The sequence below is a fragment of the Zonotrichia albicollis genome, chromosome 22 (assembly GCF_047830755.1).
Source record: "Zonotrichia albicollis isolate bZonAlb1 chromosome 22, bZonAlb1.hap1, whole genome shotgun sequence".
NCBI lineage: Eukaryota > Metazoa > Chordata > Aves > Passeriformes > Passerellidae > Zonotrichia > Zonotrichia albicollis.
In genome coordinates, this window is record NC_133840.1 from 1744488 (window position 1) to 1767528 (window position 23041).

General features: G+C 53.4%; 1 protein-coding gene across 1 annotated transcript; it reads right to left on the minus strand.

Annotated features, from left to right (window-relative positions):
* Window positions 1-558: 558 nt before the first annotated feature.
* DHRS11 (dehydrogenase/reductase 11) lies at window positions 559-22544 on the minus strand. Its single transcript, XM_074556851.1, has 7 exons — window positions 22275-22544; window positions 11731-11940; window positions 5248-5342; window positions 4475-4604; window positions 3848-3940; window positions 3211-3276; window positions 559-2551 (listed from the first exon to the last, which is right to left on the minus strand). The coding sequence occupies exons 1-7, from the start codon at window positions 22527-22529 to the stop codon at window positions 2510-2512; spliced, it is 891 nt and encodes a 296-aa protein (XP_074412952.1). The 5' UTR covers window positions 22530-22544; the 3' UTR covers window positions 559-2509.
* Between the last annotated feature and the right edge of the window lie 497 nt (window positions 22545-23041).

Genomic DNA, 23041 nt, shown 5'->3' on the forward strand with positions numbered 1-23041 from the left:
AAAAAGAACAAAACACGCCACAGACGAGCCACAGTGTGCCTCTCTTTTTATTCTTTATTTTACAGTTCACAATAGAAACCTACTGATAAATGACACAGGTCACTGATCCTGGTGTTTGAGGGGTGTCACTGCCTCGGGGTGGGGTCCATCTCATCCCAGGGAGGTGGCAGGAGGTGCCACCCTCCTATGGGGGAGGTTAGCAGGCAGCAGGGATGATCCCCTAAAACCACACTTCAAATGGAAAAATATACTGCACGTCACCTCGAGGTGACTTCAGAGATTACAAATGTTCTCGGGGGAAAAAGAAAAAACAACTTGCAGGGCTGCCAGGTTGTATTTGCAAGGAGCAACTAACTGGACAAACCCTTTGTCAGGGTTCTGCATCTTCAGCAATTCTCCCCAAATCCTCCTTTTACAGCACAGGGAGATGTGAAGGCTCTCCTCAGCCACACATTGCAACCTCTGTGAACTTTGCACACAGCTGCTGCCACCATTCCATGTTTCACCACTGCTGCCCACATCCCTGCTCAGAAGTTCCTAATTTCTCTATTTTTTCTGGGTTTTTTTGGCCTCTTTAGTAGCTCAACCACCTTCTCCTAAAGATGGCACATAGGGCACCTGCTGGGAATGCACACAAAGGCACCACCTTGGCATCCTGGAGCAGGGCACTGCAGGGATTTCACTCACCAGAAATTAAAAAGCCAAATCCAGGTGCACTTGTCAGTAGAAACTGGTGAATGGACAGAACAAACCATGTGTTAAAAAAGGGGAAAAAAGGGGGCAAATTGCCTTTTGTTTTTGCCATCATGAAAGGAACATTTTGCCAGTTTTCTCCTTGTATCCTCCTACAGGTGCTCACCTTTGGCACAAGGAATTCTAGGTATCACAAGGTTTAATTCATAACAATACTTCAATATCAACACTCAGCACTTACACAGCGCCTGTCAAAGTGCTTTACAAAAGCTTGTGAGTCCTCACAACACCCCTGTGAGGTAGGTGAGTGTCATCATCCCCATTTCCAGATGGGGAAACTGAGGCAGAGAGGTAAAGTGACTTGCCCAAGGCTGTACAGGGAGCTGAACTCGTGTCCTGGGCCCAGCTCTGCTCTCCCCTGTGCAGGGCTGACACAGATGAACTCCCAGGGCTCTCCTGCTGTAAGCCAAACAATCCAACCCCGATCTCCCAGCTCTCTGTCCTCTGCTCTGACCATCCCTGACCTCCTGGAGCCCAGCAGGAGCTGGACAGGGTCTGCAATCTTAAGGCAACGTGCCCAGGAGCTCCCTGCAGAGCTGGGCACACACAGACCTCCCTGCACAGGGTCTCCAGACAGCTCCAGCTCTGCTTTGGGGCCAGTTCTCCTCTCCCTCAACTCAGATAAACCCAGAGCCAGACACTGGGGCTGCACCAGCACAGGATCTCAGCCAGACCCTTCTCCTGCTGCTTGCTGTGGCCAAAATGCCCCTGAAAATCTGCAAATCCCTCCTCATTCCAGACACCTTCAGCAGGGCTTGTTCCATTCGATCTCTCTCTCTCTCTCTGAGTTTGTGTCTCTACATAAAAATAAACTTCCACCATTTCCAGCTCCTCAGCACCAGCATTTCAACAGCACCAGAGCAATCCACGTTTGCAGAAAAGTGTCAATGCATGCAAATATCACACACAGAACATCGAGAGTGCTGGGAGATGATACCAAGGATAGAGGTGGTCACAAGACAGCACACGTTTAGTTTTTATTAAAAATACCAAACAACTCACTCTTACTGTAACTATGCCACTTAGATTACCATCCTAACCTGCACAGGGACAGGTGCTTTTCCTCCAACTATTTACCTACCTAGAAAAAAAGAGAAATATCAAGCACACACATTTATACTTCCTCAAACTTGGCAGGCATGAGCCATGTGAAGGGGAAAGGAGGGCTGGGGGAGGTTGTACACTGGGGTTGGGGCAGTGGAGTACAAAAGAAATGGAAAATATCACATGCATCACCACCATCAGTAATCAACCTGATGAAAATAAACTCAGAGTATTAGATGGATTCATGTATCATGTCCACTGAAAATCTCAAACCCTAAGCACGCTGAAGCTGGCAAACATCTTGTGCCACTTCACCTAGGTCCACACACAGCATCAGCAACTAAGATCAAACAAACCTTGAAAAGAAAGCAAAATGAAGAATAAACCAGCCTGGAGACAAACCATCTTCCACAAACCACTTCCCTGCATTATTCTCAAACACATTTTTACTCTCAAGCAGTTCCACAAAGGAGTGGGGGAGAAAGAGACCCACTAGGAGTTTGTGGTTCTTTCTTTTTTTTTTTCAAACTGGCTCAGCACCAGCACCAGCTCAGAGAGAGGGAGAGAAAAACAATTCTTCAGACATGATCCTTGGTACTTGATTAAAACGCTGCCAGCCAGCTGAGGGAAGCCTGGGCTGCCAGAGGGCTCCAGGTGGAGTGGGCACGGTGCTGCTCATGGTGCTCCTCATCCTCCTCATCCTCCTGCCCTGCTACGAGATCTGCTCCGTGGGCCTCATCTGTATATCCCCAATCTGCAAGAGAGCAGCGTGGCATGGAACAGGAATCCTGCACTGGAATCCTGGGATCCTGCACTGGAATCCTGGGATCATGCACTGGAATCCTGCACTGGAATCCTGCACTGGGATCCTGCACTGGGATCCTGGGATCATGCACTGGAATCCTGCACTGGAATCCTGCACTGGGATCCTGCACTGGAATCCTGGGATCCTGCACTGGAATCCTGCACTGGAATCCTGGGATCCTGCACTGGAATCCTGGGATCATGCACTGGAATCCTGCACTGGAATCCTGTGCTGGAGCCCTGCACTGGGCACTTCTCTGCTGCAGCAGGCTGTGACCAGGGCTGAGCCTGATGAGCTGAGCAATCCCACACCCTGAGCAATCCCAGAGCCCCAGCAGTGCCATCCCACACCCTGAGCAATCCCAGAGCCCCAGCAGTGCCATCCCTGAGCAATCCCACACCCTGAGCAATCCCCGAGCCCCAGCAGTGCCATCCCACACCCTGAGCAATCCCAGAGCCCCAGCAGTGCCGTCCCAGAGCTGGAAGTGTAAACAAACGTGATCCCTGCTAATCCCCAGCACAGGCTCCCTAAGCTCCCAGCTGACCCAGCCGCAGATCAGCCAGGCCAGGGCAGCCCTGAGCCCCTCCCCAGCCCCAGCCCCAGCCTACCTGGACATGAGGGGGGGCACTGAGGACATAGATGACAGCGTTGGCCATGTCTTCAGCCTTGAGACACTGCAATGACAGCAGAGGGGCTCTGGGTCAGAGGGCACCCCCAGAGCTCCCCAGGAGATCCCTCCTCTCCTGCCCATCCCTGATGAGGTCTGACAGTGTCACTGGGGCATGGCCAGGAGGGACAAGCAAGCAGGAAATACCCAGTGCATTGGAAATGTAACAAAGGATGTGCCTGGTGCTGATAATCTGCTGTGGATTATCTCACTGCTGGCACAGGGATTCTGCCATCCTCGCCAGGAATTCCCACAGGAAATCCCCTGCCACCTGCAGAACACTTCTCCTTGTGGCACCTCTGTTTGTCCCATCTCCTCTGCAATGAAGAGGTCACAGCCTGCAGAATGGCAAAGCTGGCTGACACTGATTTACAGAAGCATCAAAATAAAAGGAAAAATGGGAGGAGCTGGAAACTGAACCCAAATGAAAACCTACACAGTGTGTAAATACCAGTGGAAAAGGTGAGGTTTGAGGGCTGAGATTGGAGAGCACTGGGCACTCCCTGGAACCATCAGCCAGGAGAAATGCTCAATTATAACCAGAGCCACTTCCCTGCTCCCACTCCCCCAGCTCCTACCCGAATGCTCTCGTAGGTGGCAGCAGCTCTCTCAGGGTCATTATCATGGAGTTTAAAAGCAAATCCTGTTTCCACCAGTCCTGGAGATATACACTGGAAAAAAGCAGAGCACATCCTAATAGGATTTGTAATTCCCCTTCAGTAAAAGAATTAAGGAAAAAAATAATTCATTTTTCTGTTATTCTGCTTTCCCACCCATTTTAAGGGACCAGTAGAAGTGAGCAGACCTTACTGATTGCTGTGGCAGGTACCTCTGGTGGGCACTTCCCTCCTCACAGCCCAGAGGGACAGAGAAGCAAAGAAAAACATGGAAAAGCTCTGACTGAGCACCAACAGCCCAGCTCAGTGCCTCCTTCTATTGATGTGACCCCTCCAACAAGCAACCTCCCACTCTGTGCAGCCCAAAAATCCCTTTCCAGACATTCTGTGCCCCCACCTGCCCCACCTCTGACAGTTCCCCAGAGGATTTCCTGACCATCCCCAGGGTGCTGAGCCCCATTTTCACAGCCCAGGGCCCTGGCTCTCACCGTGGCTCGGATGTGGGTCTGGGACAGTTCCCCACAGGATTTCCTGACCATTCCCAGGGTGCTGAGCCCCATTTTCACAGCCCAGGGCCCTGGCTCTCACCGTGGCTCGGATGTGGGTCCTGGCCTCGCGCAGCTCCTGCCGCAGCCCCTCGGTCAGCGCTGTCACCGCGTACTTGGTGGCACTGTAGAAATGCACCACGGACTGGGGCACCACGCTGTGCCCGTTCATGCTGGGGACAGAGCACAGGGCACGCTGCTGGCAGCTGGCAGGGACCCCAGGGCACTCAGGGCACCACAATGAACCCACTGGGGGCTGGCATGGGGCTGCAGCGGGGGACAGGCACAGCCAAACCTCCCTGAGCAGCTCCAGAAACCAAACGCCAGCCCTGCCCCATCAGCAGGGGTTGGTATCACCCTTTTCCTCCTGGTTTGGAGCATCCTTATCTCCCTAGTTCGGGGCATCCTTTTCTCTCTGGTTTGGGATGTCCTTTTCTCCCTGGTTTGAGGCATCCTCATCTCCCTTGTTTGGGGCATTCTTTTCTCCCTGGTTTGGGGTATCCTTTCCTCCCTCATTTAGAGTATCCTTATCTCCCTCGTTTGAGATATCCTTATCTCCCTCATTTGGGGCATCCCTTTCTCCCTGGTTTGGTCTTCCTCCCTTTAGACCAGCAAAGATTAAGTCTGAAGCATCAACCCCCACAATCCTCAGGAATCCCCACCAGCACCACAGCAAGCCTGAAGCTCCAGTGCTGAAACCCTTCCTGTAAGGAGGAGAAAGCCCAAGGCTGACCCCAGCCGGTGTTTAATTCCTCTCTGTGCTGCAGGGAGGAGCAGGAAGGGCCCCAGGCTGGCCCCACAGCCCCCTTTGTTCACCTGTTAATGTTAATGATGTGCCCATCGTCGATGTTTCTCTCCTTCATGGACTGATAGGCCTCCCGGGTGCAGATGCTCACAGCCATCACATTGACCTGAGGGGGAGAAAATAAGAAATGAAGGCCAGCAGCCCTGCCTGGCACCCCCTGTGTGCCCAAAATCCAGGATATCAGCTCCAGTCTCGTCCCCAGGCAATTCCCAGGAAAACCCAAAGAGGGAATGGCTCATCCTCACACCCCACAGCTGAGCTGGGGGCTGCAGCCACAGGGGCAGGGGTGCACAGACACCCAGAGGGAGCAGAAATGAATGGATTTGGTTGTTTTAGGGACAGGGGTGAGGGGAAAGCCCAAGGAAGGAGAGCACAGCCCTCCCCAGAGCAGCACTGCAGGCAGGAGCCCGAGGTGATTGACTGAGCACTCTGGGCAGCTGGCAGGGCACTCACAGCAGGTAATTAGGCCAGCTCGTTAACGAGGAAATCCCCAGCTCCTGCCTGTCACAGCGCCAGCAGCTCACAGGAGGCTCCAGAAGAGCTCCCAGGCACGGGAAGCAAAGCTCAGTTTGTGCCACAGAGAACCCCTGAGTGGGCAACTCAGCCTGGGGCTGTGGGAGCCACCGACCTGTCCCTGTCCCTGTCCCTGTCCCTGTCCCTGTCCCTGTCCCTGCCTGCTGACATTGCCCCAGCCCAAACTGGCGATTCCCCAGCCCTGCAGGACCCAGAGCATTCCAGGCTCTGCTCTGTGCACCAGCACTGCCCTGGTTTGGTTAAACTCGGCCCTGTCACTCCCCAAGCATTAATGCACAGCATTCCAGCCTGTCCTGACCATAAACACTGAGCCAAAGCTGCTGGGAGATAAAGATGAGGAAATTGTCCCAGCTGGAATCCAAAGGGCCCAGAGGGGCTGCAGCCCTGATGAGCAGCAATCCCAGCAGCAGTGCTCATTGCTCAGGGGGCTCAGATTTGGAAGGGGTTTTGCTGAAGGCCTCCAGAAAGGATGTGACCATCCCCTGGCAGGTCCTGTGTAAGAACATGTCACTTGGCCAGCTAAATGAGCAGCCCAGAAGGGTCAGAACACACTGCAATCTCCAGGAAGAAGTGATTTTCTGATGAATCAGAAGGCAGGTGGAGCAGCAGGAACAGTGAGGGAGGGAGATGGGAGAGGGCTGGGGATCATGCCTGGGAAAAAAAAGAACAAGAATGGGGCAGAATAGCTGTGACTTGCTGGGACAAAAGCACAGGCAGGAGAGGGATGGAGCTGGGAGATGCAATTACTGAGCAGCACAAAGAGCAGCAGGGTCAGATCTTTGTCACGCTTTTGGCTGGTCCTTATTCCCCACTCACTGCCAGGCCATCCCTGGGGGGTTTGTCTTAGAGATAAGCAGAGATAAGCAGGGCTTTGATGTGCCCCTGGGAGTGCCCAGGCGGCACCAGGAGCCACCACCCCCAGCCCAGTGCACTTTGGTCAGTCAGAGGCACTGCTGGCTCCTCACCATCACACCTGGGCTGCAGAGATAAATCTTTAACCTGGGAATCCACCTGGGCCGTGCCAGGAGGAAAAGGAGCAGAGAGGAGACACAAGGGCCCCTCAGCACTGGGGTGGAGCCCGGAGCAGGCAGGGCACGGGCAGGACTGGGGATTCCACAGCAGGGATTTCACACAGGGTGCTCAGCGAGAGCAGGAGTCACCCTGCAGCTGACCCTGGGCTCTGGGATATGGATCTGGGCACCTGCTGGTGTAAAACCCCCCATGACAAACAAATCCTGCCTCCCCCAGCCCAGCAGGGAGCTCCTCATTGGAGCAGCCACTCCCAGATCCCTCTCCAAAGGCCACTAGAGGGTAACATCACCCCAAAGTGACTCACAGAGCGGCCTGGGCAAGGTTACAACATTCTGACAGCTCCTGGCAGAGCCAGATCCCAATCAACAGCACATGGGAAAGTCCAGAGCCCTGTGATAAAACCCCACGGTGCAACAAAACAAGTGGCTGGAAGGCAGCTGAGCTGGGATGGCCTTTTCCCACCAGCACAGACTGGGTTTGGGGTGAAATCCCATTTCAAAAGGTGCAGCAGGCACTGAGGAGGAAAATGAGCAAGTGTGTGTGACCCCGAGGCTGTTGTTACAAATACCCACAGACACATTTCAGACATTTTTCTGCCTCGTTCCTATTTTAGGGTGAACAGGCTCAGAGGTGCCACCCAAGGGTGCCCAGCACACCTGAGTGTCAGCAGCAGCTCTGTGACAGCCACCACGGTGCCACATTAACCAGCCCCAGCTGCCAGGTCAGAGAACACACAGGATCCTGTTCCTAGAAGGGCTCAGCGTTTCCCTTTCCCAGAATCAGCCTCTCCCAAGGCTTCCAAAAGGGTGCCCCAGCCCCAGAGCACACAAGGAAGCACAGCTCACAGACATATCCCTGCACAGATGGCTGGGAAATGCAAGAAGAACAGAGCCTGGCTTGTCAGTGAACAATGCCAAGAATCAAACCCATGCTGTGTCTAGAGGAGTCAGGGGATGTGCCCTGAGCAGGGAAAATGGGAAGTTCAGCTTGAATTCCTGGCTGGAAAGGTCAGTGGGTGAGAAGTGAAGGAGCTGCTGCAGCCCCAGAGGCTCAGAGTGTGCACAGCAGCTCCTCCTGCTCATCAGGACTTTGCTCCAGCCTCAGAAAGCAGGCAGAGCATGGGGGAGGATGGGCTCAGAACCTGCCTGAGGTGACACCTCCCCTCCTGCACCCACAGCACATCTTGGCAGGGCTCTGTAAACCAGCACATCCCTCATTCCAAACTGCCTGCAGAGAAGCAGCTCCCACCCTGGCAATAAACACCAGACAATGAAGGCCCAGAACATTAGAAAAGAGGAGGAATAAGTAAATTATAATGTGGTTTTCACTGTTAGATGGACAGCAAGGAGGAGGATACTGAGAGTGGAATCTGGAAGGAAGGAGCCTCAAAGCTCATAAAAAATGCATGGAAGCAAAAATCAATTTACCAAAAAGGAAAAAAAAAAAAAAAAGGGAAAAAAAGCCTTTCATTAAAGGCCCTAATGCCTCCTAAATGGATGGGTTGATGGCTGTTGGGAAACTTTTCCCATCCTGCAGCCCAGAGGTGCCCTGGAATTGTCCAACAGCATCTCGCAGCTCCCTGCTGCCTGCAAAGCCCAGTGGAAGGTGCTGGCAGCCCTCCCTGTGAGGGCCAGGGGGCAGGATGGCCCTGCAGAGCCCCCCAGCCCTGCCCAGGCGCCTGCAGACAGGGACAGTGCCAGGGGACACTGCCAGGGGGGACACTGCCATGCAGCCACAAAGCAGGGGCACAGAACCAAAGGGAAAACTGCACAGAGCTGTCCCCAGCCTGAGCAGCAGCATGGAAAGCAAAGCCCAGCCTTGTCAGGCTGCCCAGGCCAGGCAGGGTGAGGCTCTGGGCTCTGGAGCATCCCAGGACCCTGCCTTTCTGCTGCAGGGCTGTTCCATGAGCACAGAAATGAGGAGCCAAGGCAGCAGCTGCTGGAGGAGGGGGAGAGGGAAACGTCTGCTGGGCTGGCCCAGGCTGCTGCAGCAGCATCTGTGCCAGGCAGAGAGAGCAGGGACAGCCCCACAGCCATCCTGGGGATAAAACATCCCCCAGTGCTTTCCTGACACTGCCCTTGTGGGGTCACCCCCCTGCCTCTCCCTCCCCCCATCCCACCCCAAAGCAGCCCCCACAACAGGGGGACCCCAAACTCTGAGCCACTGTGAACACCAACACTGCAGTGTCCCAGACAGGACAATCCCACTCCAAAATCTTTCTCCCTAAATGTGGTGGAAGGTGAAATAATGGGAGCACTTCCAGCTGAGCAAGGGAAGGGAATATGGATTGGGGGAGCTGGGAAAAGCCACAGGTCCCCCCAAGCTGCCCAGCTGATAAAAACAAAGGACATGCAGCATCCCTGAGGGACTCATACACCACCCTGCCCCAGGGAGCAGGACAAGGAATTTCCAAGGCCCAGGTGACCCCCAGGGCCTGGCAGTGCCCTGCTGGACAGCAGCTCAGCTCAGCTCAGCTCAGCTCAGCTCAGCTCCACTTCACTTCATTTTCTTTAAAGCCTCCATGGCAACGGGGCCGGGAGATGTGGCTGTGCAGTGACCCGGGCTGGGAGCCCACAAAAGCCTCTCTGGGCACACAAAGCTGGGCTCAGCTGGCCTTGGCTGCAGCCACAGCAGCCAGCAGGCTGGCCAAAATCCTAACAAGAACTTAATTAGGCAGGATATGGCAGCTCTTGGCCTGGCAGCAGGAGCCTGAAGTCTCAGAGTGCTTCTCTTTTACACAGAGCAGCTCCCAGCTGACTCCACTGCTGAGGCCCTGAGCCTTCAAAGAGCTCCTCAGACATCTCCTCCCCTTCAGCAGGACAGGCTCCCAGAGCTGCTGGAGGTGCACAAGGGCTGCTGCCAGCCATGGGTTCCACTCCTGTTCCTGCGAGGAAAACGTTTCTGTGCACAAGTGTGGGATCTCAGCACCTCAGGACTGAGGTGCCACCGAGAGCACCCTTGGGGGGCTCGGGAGTCCTGGAATGTTCCAGAAGTGTCTGGTGGCTGGACTTTGATCCTACACAGGAGACGACACCTGTATGAGGATAGGAGGGTTTCACCGGGGTGAATGGTGAAGGGATTGGTTAATTAGAGAGTGAGACACAGGGTTTAGGATTTCTGTACAGGGGGGTTTAGAGAAGTAAGATGGAGGAATTGGGGCGTGTCCTGTCCTTCTTCTTCTTCTTCTCCTCCATCTTCTGTGGTGATGGTGGCACTTTGGGATTGGTCATTACTAAAAGTGCACCGGGCAATAAGAATAAAAGGTATTGGGGAAAAATGATAAATATTGTACACGTAACTATGGGTATAAAGATAGGTGGCTGTCCGGAGGGCAGCACAGTGTGCTCATGGCTGCTGAGCAGAGCTCTGTCGGGCCGAGAGAAAATCTTTTAGATAAACAATTAATAAACACAGAGACCGAAAGAAGAACTGAAGCCTCTTCTCGTCCTTTGATACGCGGCTGCCCCAAGGCCACCCCGGGCCTTTCCAGGCCCTCCAAACAGCCGAAAACCGGACACACAAGGGAAGGTGGCACAGGAGGGGAAATCACACCAAAATCCAGCACCTCCCTGGCCAGAGACACTGCAGGGACACCCAAACCATCCCCAGGTCCCACAGCCGTGGTTCCCACTGCTGTGTGCAGAGAAAGGGCCCCCACAAAATGACAAAAATGGTGAAGTCACAGAAGATGCCCAGGAGAAGTTGTAAATGGGATGGGCCATGTGCACAACTCCCATTTCAGCACATGAAATGCTGCCATTCACATCCAGCCCTAACCAGATTATGGGCAGAAAATGAAGCTGTAAAGACAAAAAGCATTACAGCTTTTTAAGCCAAAAAGAATCTGCCCATTTCTACGAACCACTGCCACAAGTAACAGGATTAGCTGCAAACCCCAGCGCCTGGCATTCCATTTCCTGCTTTATTGGAGGAAAAAAAGAAAAAAAAAAGAAAAAGAAAAAAAAAAGAAAAAAGAAAAAAAGAAGAAGGAAAAACAGAGGAAAAATGGAGGAAAAATGGAGGAAAAATGGAGGAAAAGAAAGAGGAAAAGAAAGAGGAAAAAAGAGGAAAAAAGAGGAAAAAAAAGAGGGAAAAAAGAGGGAAAAAAGAGGGAAAAAAGAGGGAAAAAAGAGGGAAAAAAGAGGGAAAAAAGAGGGAAAAAAGAGGGGGAAAAGAGGGGGAAAAAGAGGGGGAAAAAGAGGGGGAAAAAAGGAGGAAAAAAAAGGAGAAAAAAGAGGAGGAAAAAGAGGGGGGAAAAGAGGGGGAAAAAGAGGGGAAAAAGAGGGGAAAAAGAGGGAAAAAGAGAGGGGAAAGAGGAAAAAAGAGGAAAAAAAAGAGGAAAAAGAGAGGAAAAAGAGAGGAAAAAGAGAGGAAAAAGAGAGGAAAAAGAGAGAGAAAAAGAGAGAGAAAAAGAGAGAGAAAAAGAGAGAGAAAAAGAGAGAGAAAAAGAGAGAGAAAAAGAGAGAGAAAATAAAGAGGAAAAAGGAGGAAAAAAGAGGAAAAAAAGAGGAAAAAAAGAGGAAAAAAAGAGGAAAAAAAGAGGAAAAAAAGAGGAAAAAAAGAGGAAAAAAAGAGGAAAAAAAGAGGAAAAAAAGAGGAAAAAAAGAGGAAAAAAAGAGGAAAAAAAGAGGAAAAAAAGAGGAAAAAAAGGAGGGGAAAAAAAAAGAGGAAAAAAAGGAGGGGAAAAAAAAAGAGAAAAAAAAAAGAGGAAAAAGGGAGGCTCTTCATCCTTTAGAAAGCCAGCGAGCTGAAGGAAAAATGCTGCTGTGTTTCCGTCCTCCAAGGTGAGGGCTCAGCAGGGCAGGATGCCCTTCCACCCCCCGAGCAGCACAACTGGGCTGTGTCAGAGCAGGCTGGGGAGCAAACCCTCAGCTCTGCCATGAGGACAGGGTGGCCAGGAGAGACACAAATGGCCCGGGAATACTCACATCGATCATGGTCCTCCAGCCCTCCGTCCTCCCCGAGAGCAGCGGCTCGGGCCGCGCCAGGCCCGCGTTGTTGATGCACACGTCCACCCCCTGGTGCAGGGTCCTGATGGCAGAGAACATGGACAGGATCTCCTCCTCGTTGGACAGGTCACACTTGTAGGGGATCAGCGTGCCCGGGTAGCCAGCGCTCTGGCACTCAGCTGCCAGCTTCTGGGGAGACAGAGGCAGGGGGGAAACAGCCGTCAGGAGGGGAGAAACAGCCATCAGGAGGGGAGAAACAGCCATCAGGAGGGGAGAAACAGCAGAAGGAAAGGGGAGAAACAGCCAGAAGGAAAGGGGAGAAACAGCCAGAAGGAAAGGGGAAAAATAGACAGCAGGATGGGGGGAAATACAGCCAGAAGGATGGGGAAAAACAGCCAGAAGGAAAGAGGAGAAACAGCCAGAAGGATGGGGGGGAAACAGCCAGAAGGAAAGAGGAGAAACAGCCAGAAGGAAAGGGGAAAAATAGACAGCAGGATGGGGGGAAAACAGCCAGCAGAGAGGGGAAAAATAGCCAGCAGAGAGGGGAAAATACAGCCAGCAGGAAGGGGAAAAACAGTCAGAAGGAAAGGGAAAAACAGCCAGAAGGAAGGGGGAAAACAGCCAGAAGGAAAGGGGAGAAACAGCCAGAAGGAAAGGGGAAAAATAGACAGCAGGATGGGGGGAAAACAGCCAGCAGAGAGGGGAAAACAGTCATCAGGAAAAACAGGAAGCAGGAAGGGGAAAAACAGTCAGCAGGAAGGATGGAAACAGCCAGAAGGAAGGAGAAAAACAACCAGCAGAGAGGGTAAAATACAGCCAGCAGAAAGGGGGAAAACAGTCATCAGGAAAAACAGCCAGCAGGATGGGAAAATACAGCCTGCAGGAAGGATGGAAACAGCCAGAAGGAAAGGGAAAAACAGCCAGAAGGAAGGGGGAAAACAGCCAGCAGGAAAAACAGCCAGCAGGAAGGGGAAAAACAGTCAGCAGGAAGGATTGAAACAGCCAGAAGGAAGGGGGAAAACAGCCACAAGGAAGGGGGAAAATAGCCAGCAGGAAGGATGGAAACAGCCAGAAGGAAGGGGAAAAAACAGCCACAAGGAAGGGGGAAAAATAGTCAGCAGGAAGGATTAAAAACAGGCAGCAGGAAGGGGGAAAACAGCCAGCAGGAGGGATGGAAATACAGCCAGAAAGAAGGATGGAAAGAGCCATCAGCCCCCTCTCCCCACAGAGCAGCTTTTCCAGCCATTTCCTGAACACCACACCTCAGGGCTAACACAGCCTGCAAAGCTGCACTGGGGAAGGATCAGTGTGATGCTAATTAAGAAAAAGGAGATCTCAACATCCAGGAGAAGCTGAGAGCTCCAGCCTGTCACTTCTGGAGCTGAGGACAGGCTCAGTGCTGGGCTGCTCCTGCTCAAGGTGAGCAGCACACACAAAATACAACTCAAAACCACAAATCAGTGCTGCCCTGGCACCAGGCTGCCAGTCTGCCACACTGGCAAAGGACAATTCCTCGTTAGCCATGGCCAAGGATGACTCCAGATACCCCGAGCTTTTGTCAGGCTGGGTGACACCCAGCCAAGGCAGGGCCAGGAGCTGCTGCCAGCTGCCAGCACAGCTCCGAGGGTGCCCTTTACCCCTGACACTAATGAGAAGCAGCATCTCCTCCCCGATGTGTCACAGCAGTGACAGTGACAGTGACAGCTCCCAGCGCCAGGCAGGAGCCACATGATGTCTGGCTCCTGAGGGGAGATGGATTCTGGCTCCAAATGCCCACCAAACCACGGGGACACGGGGCCGTGGCGGTGTCACCGACGGTGACATCTCAGTGTGTGCAGCACAGCCCTGCCCCTGCCACCACAGACAGCTCCCCCCTGCTGCCAGCTCCTCCTGCACTCCTGGCACTGCAATTCCCAGCTTTTTACAAAGGGAGGAGTGAGGGCCAGTGCAGGAATCTCCTGGAAGCGATGGCACATGGAGGCAGCTCCTCCCCAGCCCTCCCTGCACCCCAAACACATTCACTTGAAGCACCCTGGGGCTGTTTGGTAAATGAAGCACCCTGGGGCTGTCTGCTAAATCATTTTCAGCCTTTCCCAGTAGCTGAGCCAACCACAGAGCTGGACCAAAGCCCTGAGCAGGCAGCTGCAGCTTTGCTGCTTTACCTTCCCCAAACCCCAGCAGCTTTCAGGGACCACAAGGCAGAACCAGCCCAGGGCTGAGCTGTGGTGCGGGAGCTGCTCTCCTGCCCGGCTCCCAGCTCAGGGGAGGCCCTGCAGAACACAAGAATGATCATTATTGCTCTCCCAGCACAGGCAGGGAGGGCAGGGACGTGCTGAGCTGAGCTGGAATCGATCCCTGCCAGCAGCCATCCCCAGAGAGCCCCTGACAGCATCCCTGCCTGCACAAAGCTGCCCTGGCACTGAATCCACCCCTCTGTGTGCCCTGCCTGAACCAAGCTGCCCTGGCACTGAATCCACCCCTCTGTGTGCCCTGCCTGAACCAAGCTGCCCTGGCACTGAATCCACCCCTCTGTGCCCTGCCTGCACAAAGCTGCCTTGGCACTGAATCCACCCCTCTGTGCCCTGCCTGAGCAAAGCTGCCCTGGCACTGAATCCACCCCTCTGTGCCCTGCCTGAGCAAAGCTGCCCTGGCACTGAATCCCACCCCTCTGTGTGCCCTGCCTGCACAAAGCTGCCCTGGCACTGAATCCACCCCTCTGTGTGCCCTCCTGGGCTGCCAGCACCTTGCCATGCAGATAAACCTTGTTGGTGATGTGCTGGTAGGAGTGGGAGAATATTTTCATTTTCACCATTGTAGCACACGCTTGAAAAACCAGTGAGGGGAGGGGAAATGCCTGCATCCCTGCAAGAGCAGCATTCAGGAAATTCACAGCAGCAGGAAGGGCTGCTGGAAAGTTCTGAACTGCTCCAGGGATGGGGCCTTGTTCCTGCAAAGATACAGGAGGGCAAAAGGACCATGAACTGTTGTGAGAGTGAGAATCAAGCAATGCCAAAGATGTCCAAAAATGAGAAACACGAGCACAGGGCAATGGGAGGGATCTCCCAGAGCAGGAGCCGTGCCAGGAGAGCTGGAGGGAACAGGGACCCATCAGCATGGACAGGGAAGGACAGACAAGCTCACTGACAGCCCAGGGGGACACAGGGCTCTGTGTCACTGCTCTGTGTCCATGTCCAGCTGCCACTTCCACCCTCCCCTGCTCAGTGCAGAGCCAGGTGAAGGAGCAGAGGGAACAAGGGCAGTGATTTGCTCTGGGATAACCCTGCTGGAGCAGGGAGGTTGGAGCAGAGGGAACAAGGCAGTGATTTGCTCTGGGATAACCCTGCTGCAGCAGGGAGGTTGGAGCAGAGGGAACAAGGGCTGTGATTTGCTCTGGGATAACCCTGCTGCAGCAGGGAGGTTGGAGCAGAGGGAACAAGGGCAGTGATTTGCTCTGGGATAACCCTGCTGCAGCAGGGAGGTTGGAGCAGAGGGAACAAGGGCAGTGATTTGCTCTGGGATAACCCTGCTGCAGCAGGGAGGATGCACCACAAGCCCCACTGTGGCCCCTCCAAGCTGAGCATTCTGGCTGAGGCTGCCCCTCCTCTGCTCCAGCTGCACCACGAGAATGCCCTTTCACTTCTCTTTTCAGCGTCTCTGCCACAACTGACCTGGGAAATCAAATCTCCCTCAAAACCTTTCCTTCCCTGCCTGGTGTCTGGCTGCCTCCAACACGGATCCTTTCATCTCTCAGGCTGCACTTGTGCTAACAAATTCTCTTTGAAAAGCAAGTGCTGAACACTGCTGACACCCAGGCAGGGCTGGATTGTGCTCCAGCCATCTACAGATAAAGAGTCATCACAGGCTCTTCAAAGAAACATCAACTGCAGGCAAGTTTGCAAGAGACTTTTGAAAAGCAGCTCTGAGCTGGAGCTCATGGAGGGGTTTTTTTCAGAGCATCCATTAAGTCACTCAAGTGATGCTCACTCCACTTTGAGCACACCCCATGCACAAGGAGGAAAGAAAAAAAAGAGGAAAAAAGCTGATTTTCCAGATTTCATAAACAATTTGAGAGTGACCAGGTAATGCAACTGCAATACAGGTGAGGGCAGTGCAAGTCCAGCAGCTGGAGATGCAAATCTGAAATAAGAATGGTTTGGGTTGGAAGGGACCTTAAAGATCATTCAATTCCACACCTTGCACTGTCCCAGGTTGCTCCAAAGCCTGGGACACTCCCAGCATCTGCAGCACAGCATTATCTCTGGGTGCCTGGAAATGGCCAGCCAGTCTGAAAGGATGCCTCTCATTTATGGGATGGGTTTGCTGTGCTCAGAAACCTCCAGCTCTCCCCTGAAAGGGTTAATGCTCTTTGTGCATATCCACAATGCCCTGCACCCACATTCATTCCTGGTGAAACGGTTTTACAGAACTAATTGGTATAAAAATGTTAAGGGGCTCTAAAGAGGGGGGAAAGGAAGGAAGGAGTCAAGCAGGGCTTTATTTGGCAAAGCCTCCCAATAACTTCAGACACGTTTAGCTCAGAGAGATGGAAGCCAGGAGAAGCCATTGGGTGATTTTTAATCTCACCTGCCATTCCCCACAGGAACCTGTGTCCCACTGACTGAGCTCCTGCACCAAGAAACCAACTGGAAAAGCACCAAAATCACCCCAATCACTTTTGCTACCTGAAGGAAATGAAGGAGGAAAAACTGTAACAAACAGCACCACAGCTGTGAGAGACAACTGGGGGCTTACAAACCCTCTCATTCCACTGACTGGCAAGTCTGAAGCTGCTTTTAATTAAGATTTAATAACAGCACAACAGCATAATAGAGAGGTACGGTGAATAAAGCAGCAGGGTGAGGTTTGTTGGTTTATTTATTTATTTATTTATTTATTTATTTATTTCCACAGCGCTCTGTGCCCAGGAGTGGGATTCAGAGCTGTGTCACATGGAGAGAATCACACTCTGAGCTGTGGGTACCTTTTGGCCCATAAGATCCAAGGACAAATATCATTCCACATTTCCTGCCAGGCTCCTGCTAAGCCGGGTCTGGTTGCTCCAGACCTCACTGCTCCTTCCCAAGCCTCCTCTGCTCCCTTCACTTCCCCAGCAGTTCAGCATCCCAGAGATGTTTCCTCAGCTCACTCTGTTCAGTTTCCATTGTCACACACAGCCAAAGGCCCCAGAGGTCCCTGCCACCTTCAGGCACTCACCCAGCCCCTCCTCACTCACGTCAAGGCACTTTGAGTTTGTCACTCCTTGCTCCAGGCTGGCATGGCGGAGGTGACACTGCTGTCACCGTGACAGCTCATTAGAGCAATATCCCTGCCTTCCTCTGAGCCCAGCCTGTCCTAAACCCAGCCTGCCCTAAACCCAGCCTGTCCTAAACCCAGCCTGCCCTAAACCCAGCTTGCCCTAAACCCAGCTTGCCCTAAACCCAGCCTGCCCCAAACCCAGCCTGCCCCAAACCCAGCCTGCCTGCCCTAAACCCAGCCCCACAGAGCCTGCTGGGACTGGGATCACTGTCAGGACTGGGATCACTGTCAGGACTGGGATCACTGTCAGGACTGGGATCCCCAAAGAACCCACAGACACCCAGCTCAGGGGGCAGAGCTGAGCCCCAGCCCCTGCCTGACACCCCCAGGTCCTGGCACCTTCCTCCTGTGTCCTTTCCACCCGGAAAAATTAAATTTAATTCAACCAAACCCCACCTAATTTGCAGCAGTGATGCCCTGACAATGTCAGGCGTGCTCAGGGGTCCATGGAAAGCAGCACGCACCCACCACCCCGAGTAAAACAGATCCCCCAAATTCAGGTGGCAGGTGCTGATTTTATTCCAGACCAGGTTTGGAGGAGGCTGCAGCCCATCCCTGCCATGGGCACTCCCATCTGCAGCCCCTGCAGCCCAATCCCAGCTGAGCCCAGGGCCTGGCAGGGACAGGAATCCAACACTTCACACAGCCAGGGCACCACAAACCCACCTGGGCCGCCCCAGGAATCACTGCCAGCCAGGACATCCCCCTGGCACTGCCCACAGGACATGGGAGAGAGGGAAAAACTGCACCTGGGCACAGCCACTGCTTCCTGCAGAGCTGAGGCTGCTCATACAGCCCAGGAAAAACACCACTGTGTTTTCTTCACAGCTCTTTTCACACCCCCCTGCCCTGGGCTCTCTCCTTAAACTCAAACCCAACCAGAAAGTCACCTCTGTGTCCAGCTCTGCCCCTGCACAGCCGCCAGGTTTTACACAGGGAAACTGAGGCACGGCACAGCCACCTGACACAGCACACATCCCCATCCCAGCTCCAAAATCCAGGGAAAAGCTCAGTTATTATTTCCTTTTGGGGCTCTGAGCATGGTATTGCTGCTCTATTGCAAACCCCAGGAACAGCAGAGCAGCAGAGGAGGGGGGGAGCTGCAAAGTCACATTCTTAAAGCACATTTTGGGGGAGAAACAGAGGAATCCAGCCTGGTTTAAAGTTTCAAGGCTGAGGGAATCCACGAGGACAGAGAGGTATTTGTTCCCAGCAATGATGGGATCTCTGCTGTTTATCAGACAGGATCTGGTCAGGGACAAGTGGCAATAAAAGCCCTTCAGAGGCCTTGAGCCCACCATCCCCAAACACAGCACAGCCCCTGCCAGGGGCCAAGGGGACTCTGAAGGTCACTCACACTCCACAGGCACCCTGCCTCGGGATTATCCTGCCCAGGATGGGGGGAACCTGTGGGGACAGCCCAGGAAACCCATCCCAGCTGCTGGGCAGAGGGACAGACCCACCAGGGACAGACAAAATGCCAAAATGGAACCAGGTGAGCTCTAAACCATCATCTGATCTGCCTGCAGGGAATTCAACACCACACTCAGCAACCAGCTGTTAATTACGCTGTTAATTACCCTCCTAGGAGCACCTGAGGGTTCCTGGAAGTGACCAGAGAGCCCAAAAATGGATGCTCAGGTCCCACGAGGAATTCTCAGCTCCTTCCTCCTCCTCCCAACAGCCTCCCCAGAGCCTGGACTGCTCCAAGCTGCAATCAATTGCTGAGCTTATCAAAGGCTGCTCCTGAGCAAGATCTAACCTTGACAAAGCAGGCCCTGGTTATAAATGTTACCTTTGATCAATACCTGTCACAAATGCATTGGAATTAATTGGTTAAACCTTGTATCTTAAGTCACATTTATTGCTTCCTGCACGGCTCTGCTCTCGGCACGCCAACAAAGACAGGGAAAAATGGATTTCTTTTGGAGCACAGCATCCCTGGGCACAGCAGAGCGAGGCAACCGAGCTGCTGGAGGATTTCCAGTGAGCTGGAGCAGGGGCAGTGTCCCACCTGGAGCATCTCCCCCCAGTGACAGCCCCAGCCACGCTGCAGATCAGGGCTCTGACACCATGCATGGAGGGGGAGCACCTGCCAGCACTTCTGCCATTCTCTGGAAATGGAAAATAAATCCATTTTCGTTATAAGAAAGCACAGTACCAGCACCACTGCAAACCCCTTGGAAACAGCTCCCTGTCTCTGCCTTGCTGTGCTGCAAGGGAAAAGCTGCAGAGTCCCTCTGAGCCAGGAAAACCCTCCCAACCTGGGGAAAAACCCTGCAGAACAAAACTCACATATCTCACTGAATAAAAGACCAGAGAGGGCTTTGCCAGCCGGGAGGGCAGGAACATTTTGTCCCATGCATGTGCAAATTCTCCCCTTTTTTGTGCTGCTGCAAGGAGCCGGACACCAAACACAAACTCCTGGAAAACACGAGCAGGGGGAAGCGAGGAGCAGCAGAGTGGCTGTGGCTGTAAATCTCAGCAGATCTCTGCACCCAAGGAGCATTTTCCCCCCCAAAACCTGCTCTTCCAAGCTGCTAAAAAATAAAAACACTTGGCTGCTCGGTGAGAGCGGCTGCCTTGGAACGCGTGGCGGTGTCTGGAGAGCAGCAAACGCTCCCTGAGCACACGCCAAGAAGTCCTTGACAGCTGTTAGTACCTCCAGGCTCTGCATTTAAAACGAGCCTTCAACCTGAATTACCTCCTGGCGTGCACAAGGAAAATACAGCCAGTTTAATTATATTTTATTCCTCGATGTCTGACTGTCTGAGCTCCTGTTGGATGACCCACACGAAGAGGCTGCAGCAGGGAGCAGGGAGGGAAATGTGGACAGTGGAGCCACTGGAAGGGAAAAATTAAAAAATATCCTTCTGCAGTTTGGGGTTTTTTGGGGCTTTTTTGTGAGCCATTAACATTTTTTATTTCAAAAGGCAAATCAAGACCACTGCAGTTGTGACAGGGGTTTAATGCCAAACACGCAACTTTGCAAATCCTTCGTTATCTTGCCTCAAGCCCTTATCTGATTTTCCAAGAGATTAAGAAATCTTGACATAGCATTTATTGCCCCAGCTAAATCCCCACCAGACAACCTGCTCTTTCAGTTAGCTGGAGGTTACAAAACCACCTTACACAAGGGCTCCAGCATTTCACCTTAAAACCGGCAGCCTTCCTGAACTTTGATGAAATGTGATGGTTTTGTGTATTCAGGTTTCACACCCTGCCCTTGCCCTCTTTCCATGTCAAGCTTCCCTGGAGCCCCCTGGGATAGTGGAAGGTGTCCCTGCCCATGGGGGTTGCAATGGGATGGTTTATAAGGTTCCTTTCAACCCAAACCACTGGGATTCCATAATTCTGTTAGCCATGGCTGGGATGCTCTGGCATCACCAAACCCTCAGCTCCTTCACATTCCACTTCCCTCCTCCCTCCATCACTGTGTTCCAGCATCCCTCAATCCCCCCCAGTCAAATCTCCCTACACTTCCAAGTCTGGATATTTTCCTATTTCAAATCCCCTCTAATCAAATCCCCAAACACTTCCAAGTCTGGATATTTTCCTATTTTATTTCAATTTTTTTTGAGCATCCCTCAAATCCCCCCTAATCAAATCCCCAGACACTTCCAAGTCCGGATATTTTCGTATTATATTTTAATTTTTTGAAAGGAAAAGCCTCAAGGTGAATCTCCTGGAGGACAGCTCCATGCACAGACCTGCTCTGAAGCAGGGCTGGGCACAAAGCTCCCACAGCATCCCTGGCAGCCAGGAGGTGACAGAGCTGTTCCCACAGTGACCCTGGATCCCCCCACGCTCCAGCACCTTCCCCTCCTGGGATTTTCTTCCTCGTTAGGGAAACAAGCTCGACAATAAATAAACCCAGAATAGCAGCGGAGCAAAACACAGTCCAGACACCCAGCAAAACAAATGACAGCCCTGCAGACACACTCGGGTCCCAGCGAGGGGACAAACATCAGCTGCTGTGGGAACACGTGTGTGACACAGCCCAGGACACCGGGGAGCAGCCCCAATCTGCAAACCCAATCAATCAATCAATCAATGATCAATACAGGAGTCATCGCCCTGGGGCACATTCAAATCCAAGCACAAAGCCTCACAGCACTGCTGGTTTTTAAACCCACGCTGTGTTTTGGCCAGGAAAGGTTGGGAAAGGAAGGAAACTCACGTGAGCAACGAAGGAAAACACAAGTTGCATTGATTTCTTTCCCAAATGAAAAGAGTCCAGAACAACATCCAAGATAAGGGCGCTGCTGGAAACGGCAATATTGGAAATAACTTTCTGGAGGGGAATGGGAAGCGACAACATCCTCTGCAGCATCCTTTGCCAGGCACATCCAACCAGCTGCAGGTGGGAAAGGCTTTGGAGAGCTCAGCCCTCCCTGCAAACCGCAGCACCAAAACGCTGCAAATCCCAAAGGACGGTGCACTCAGTCACAGTGGTGCTCTCTCCTCTCTGCGAGCAGAGCCTCCGAGATACGCAATGAAAAAGGGCAAAACTTTGGCTTTTCCCGAGCATTTCTTTATCAACCCCGCTTAGCAACGCCACCGATGCCAAGCCTTGGTTTCCATGAATTTTGGACCATTTATTCCCGGCACAGTCAGCTGTGCACAGCCCTTATCACCCCGGCTATGGAAACACAGCCCTGGATATCGCACAGGTCCCCTTTAGCTCCAAACACCCACGATGGCGATATTTAAGATGACTAAAACTTATTTCCCCCCTCACAGGAAACTTCCTAAATGGCAAATAAGCCCCTGCGAGGCACAGCTGACCCACGCACAACAGGAATCCCGAGAAAACACTTCTTGTGAGCATCTTTATCCCCGAGCCAGCGCCATCAGGTTTCTGAGGGGGCTGTGGGGATGCTCCTGGCAGGACCGAACCTGTTTGCACACCAGGAGCGCCCAAGCTCCCGAGCAGCCCCATCCCGCTCCCGGGGACAGAGATGCTATTTTTAACCTCGATAAGAAGCGGCTCAAAAAAAAAAAAAAAAAAAACAACAAAACAACAAACCCGAAAACCGATCCCGCTCCTCGCTCGGGCCCCTTCCCCCCGCTCCAGCGGCTCGGTGGGCAGGAGCAGCCGGGGCCGGGCATCCCCCGAGCGGTGTCAGCGCCCGGCCCGGCCGGGAGCGGCCTCATGAGGGGAGAGGCGGCCCCGTGAGGGGAGGCGGCCCCCGCCCCGCCGGTACCTCGATCTTGTCGACGCTGCGGGCACATCCCACCACCTTCATGCCGTGCTGCACCAGCGCCCTCGCCACGGCCGCGCCGATGCCCACGGAGGCGCCGGTGACCAGCGCGACGCGGCCGGACCAGCGCTCCATGGCCCCGGCCCGGCCCCGCCGCAGCCGCCGCGCACAAAGCGCCGCCCGCCCGCCGGCCCCGCCCCGGGACACGCCCAGGACACGCCCCTGGCGCCGGGACACGCCCATGAGGGACACGCCCATAAGGGACACGCCCTCCGTGAGCGGGGCTTGAGGGGCGCAGCTCTGGATGGGAGCGGGGTTTGAGGGTTTCGTTCCCCAGCGTGGAAAGGCACGGGAGGGATAAGCGGAGCAGGATCCAGCAGCCACAGGAAGGTTGAGTAGAGCAGGGGACCCAGCAGCCAAGCAAGGATTGCTTGGAGATGGATCCCAAGGAGAGGGATGAAATGGGTGTGGAGACAGCAGAGGGTGAGCAGAGTGAGGAAGGGGGTGTTATCCCCCTCCCCCGGGCCGAGGATGCTCAAATAATTGCTAGAAATGTGTGAGGAAATGGATTAATTGGAAGAGAAGAGGCAGAAGGGTAGGTATTGAATTGATGTAAAAAAAGGGTGGGATTTAACAATGCCCCCCAAAGCTGCACCCTCCAAATCCAACCCCCTTCCCAAAGCATGGTGCCCTTGGGCACAGCTCTCAGGGCAGGATTTCCAGCTCCTGGCCATTCCTTATCCCAGCTCCGGGGAGCAGAACAGGCACCT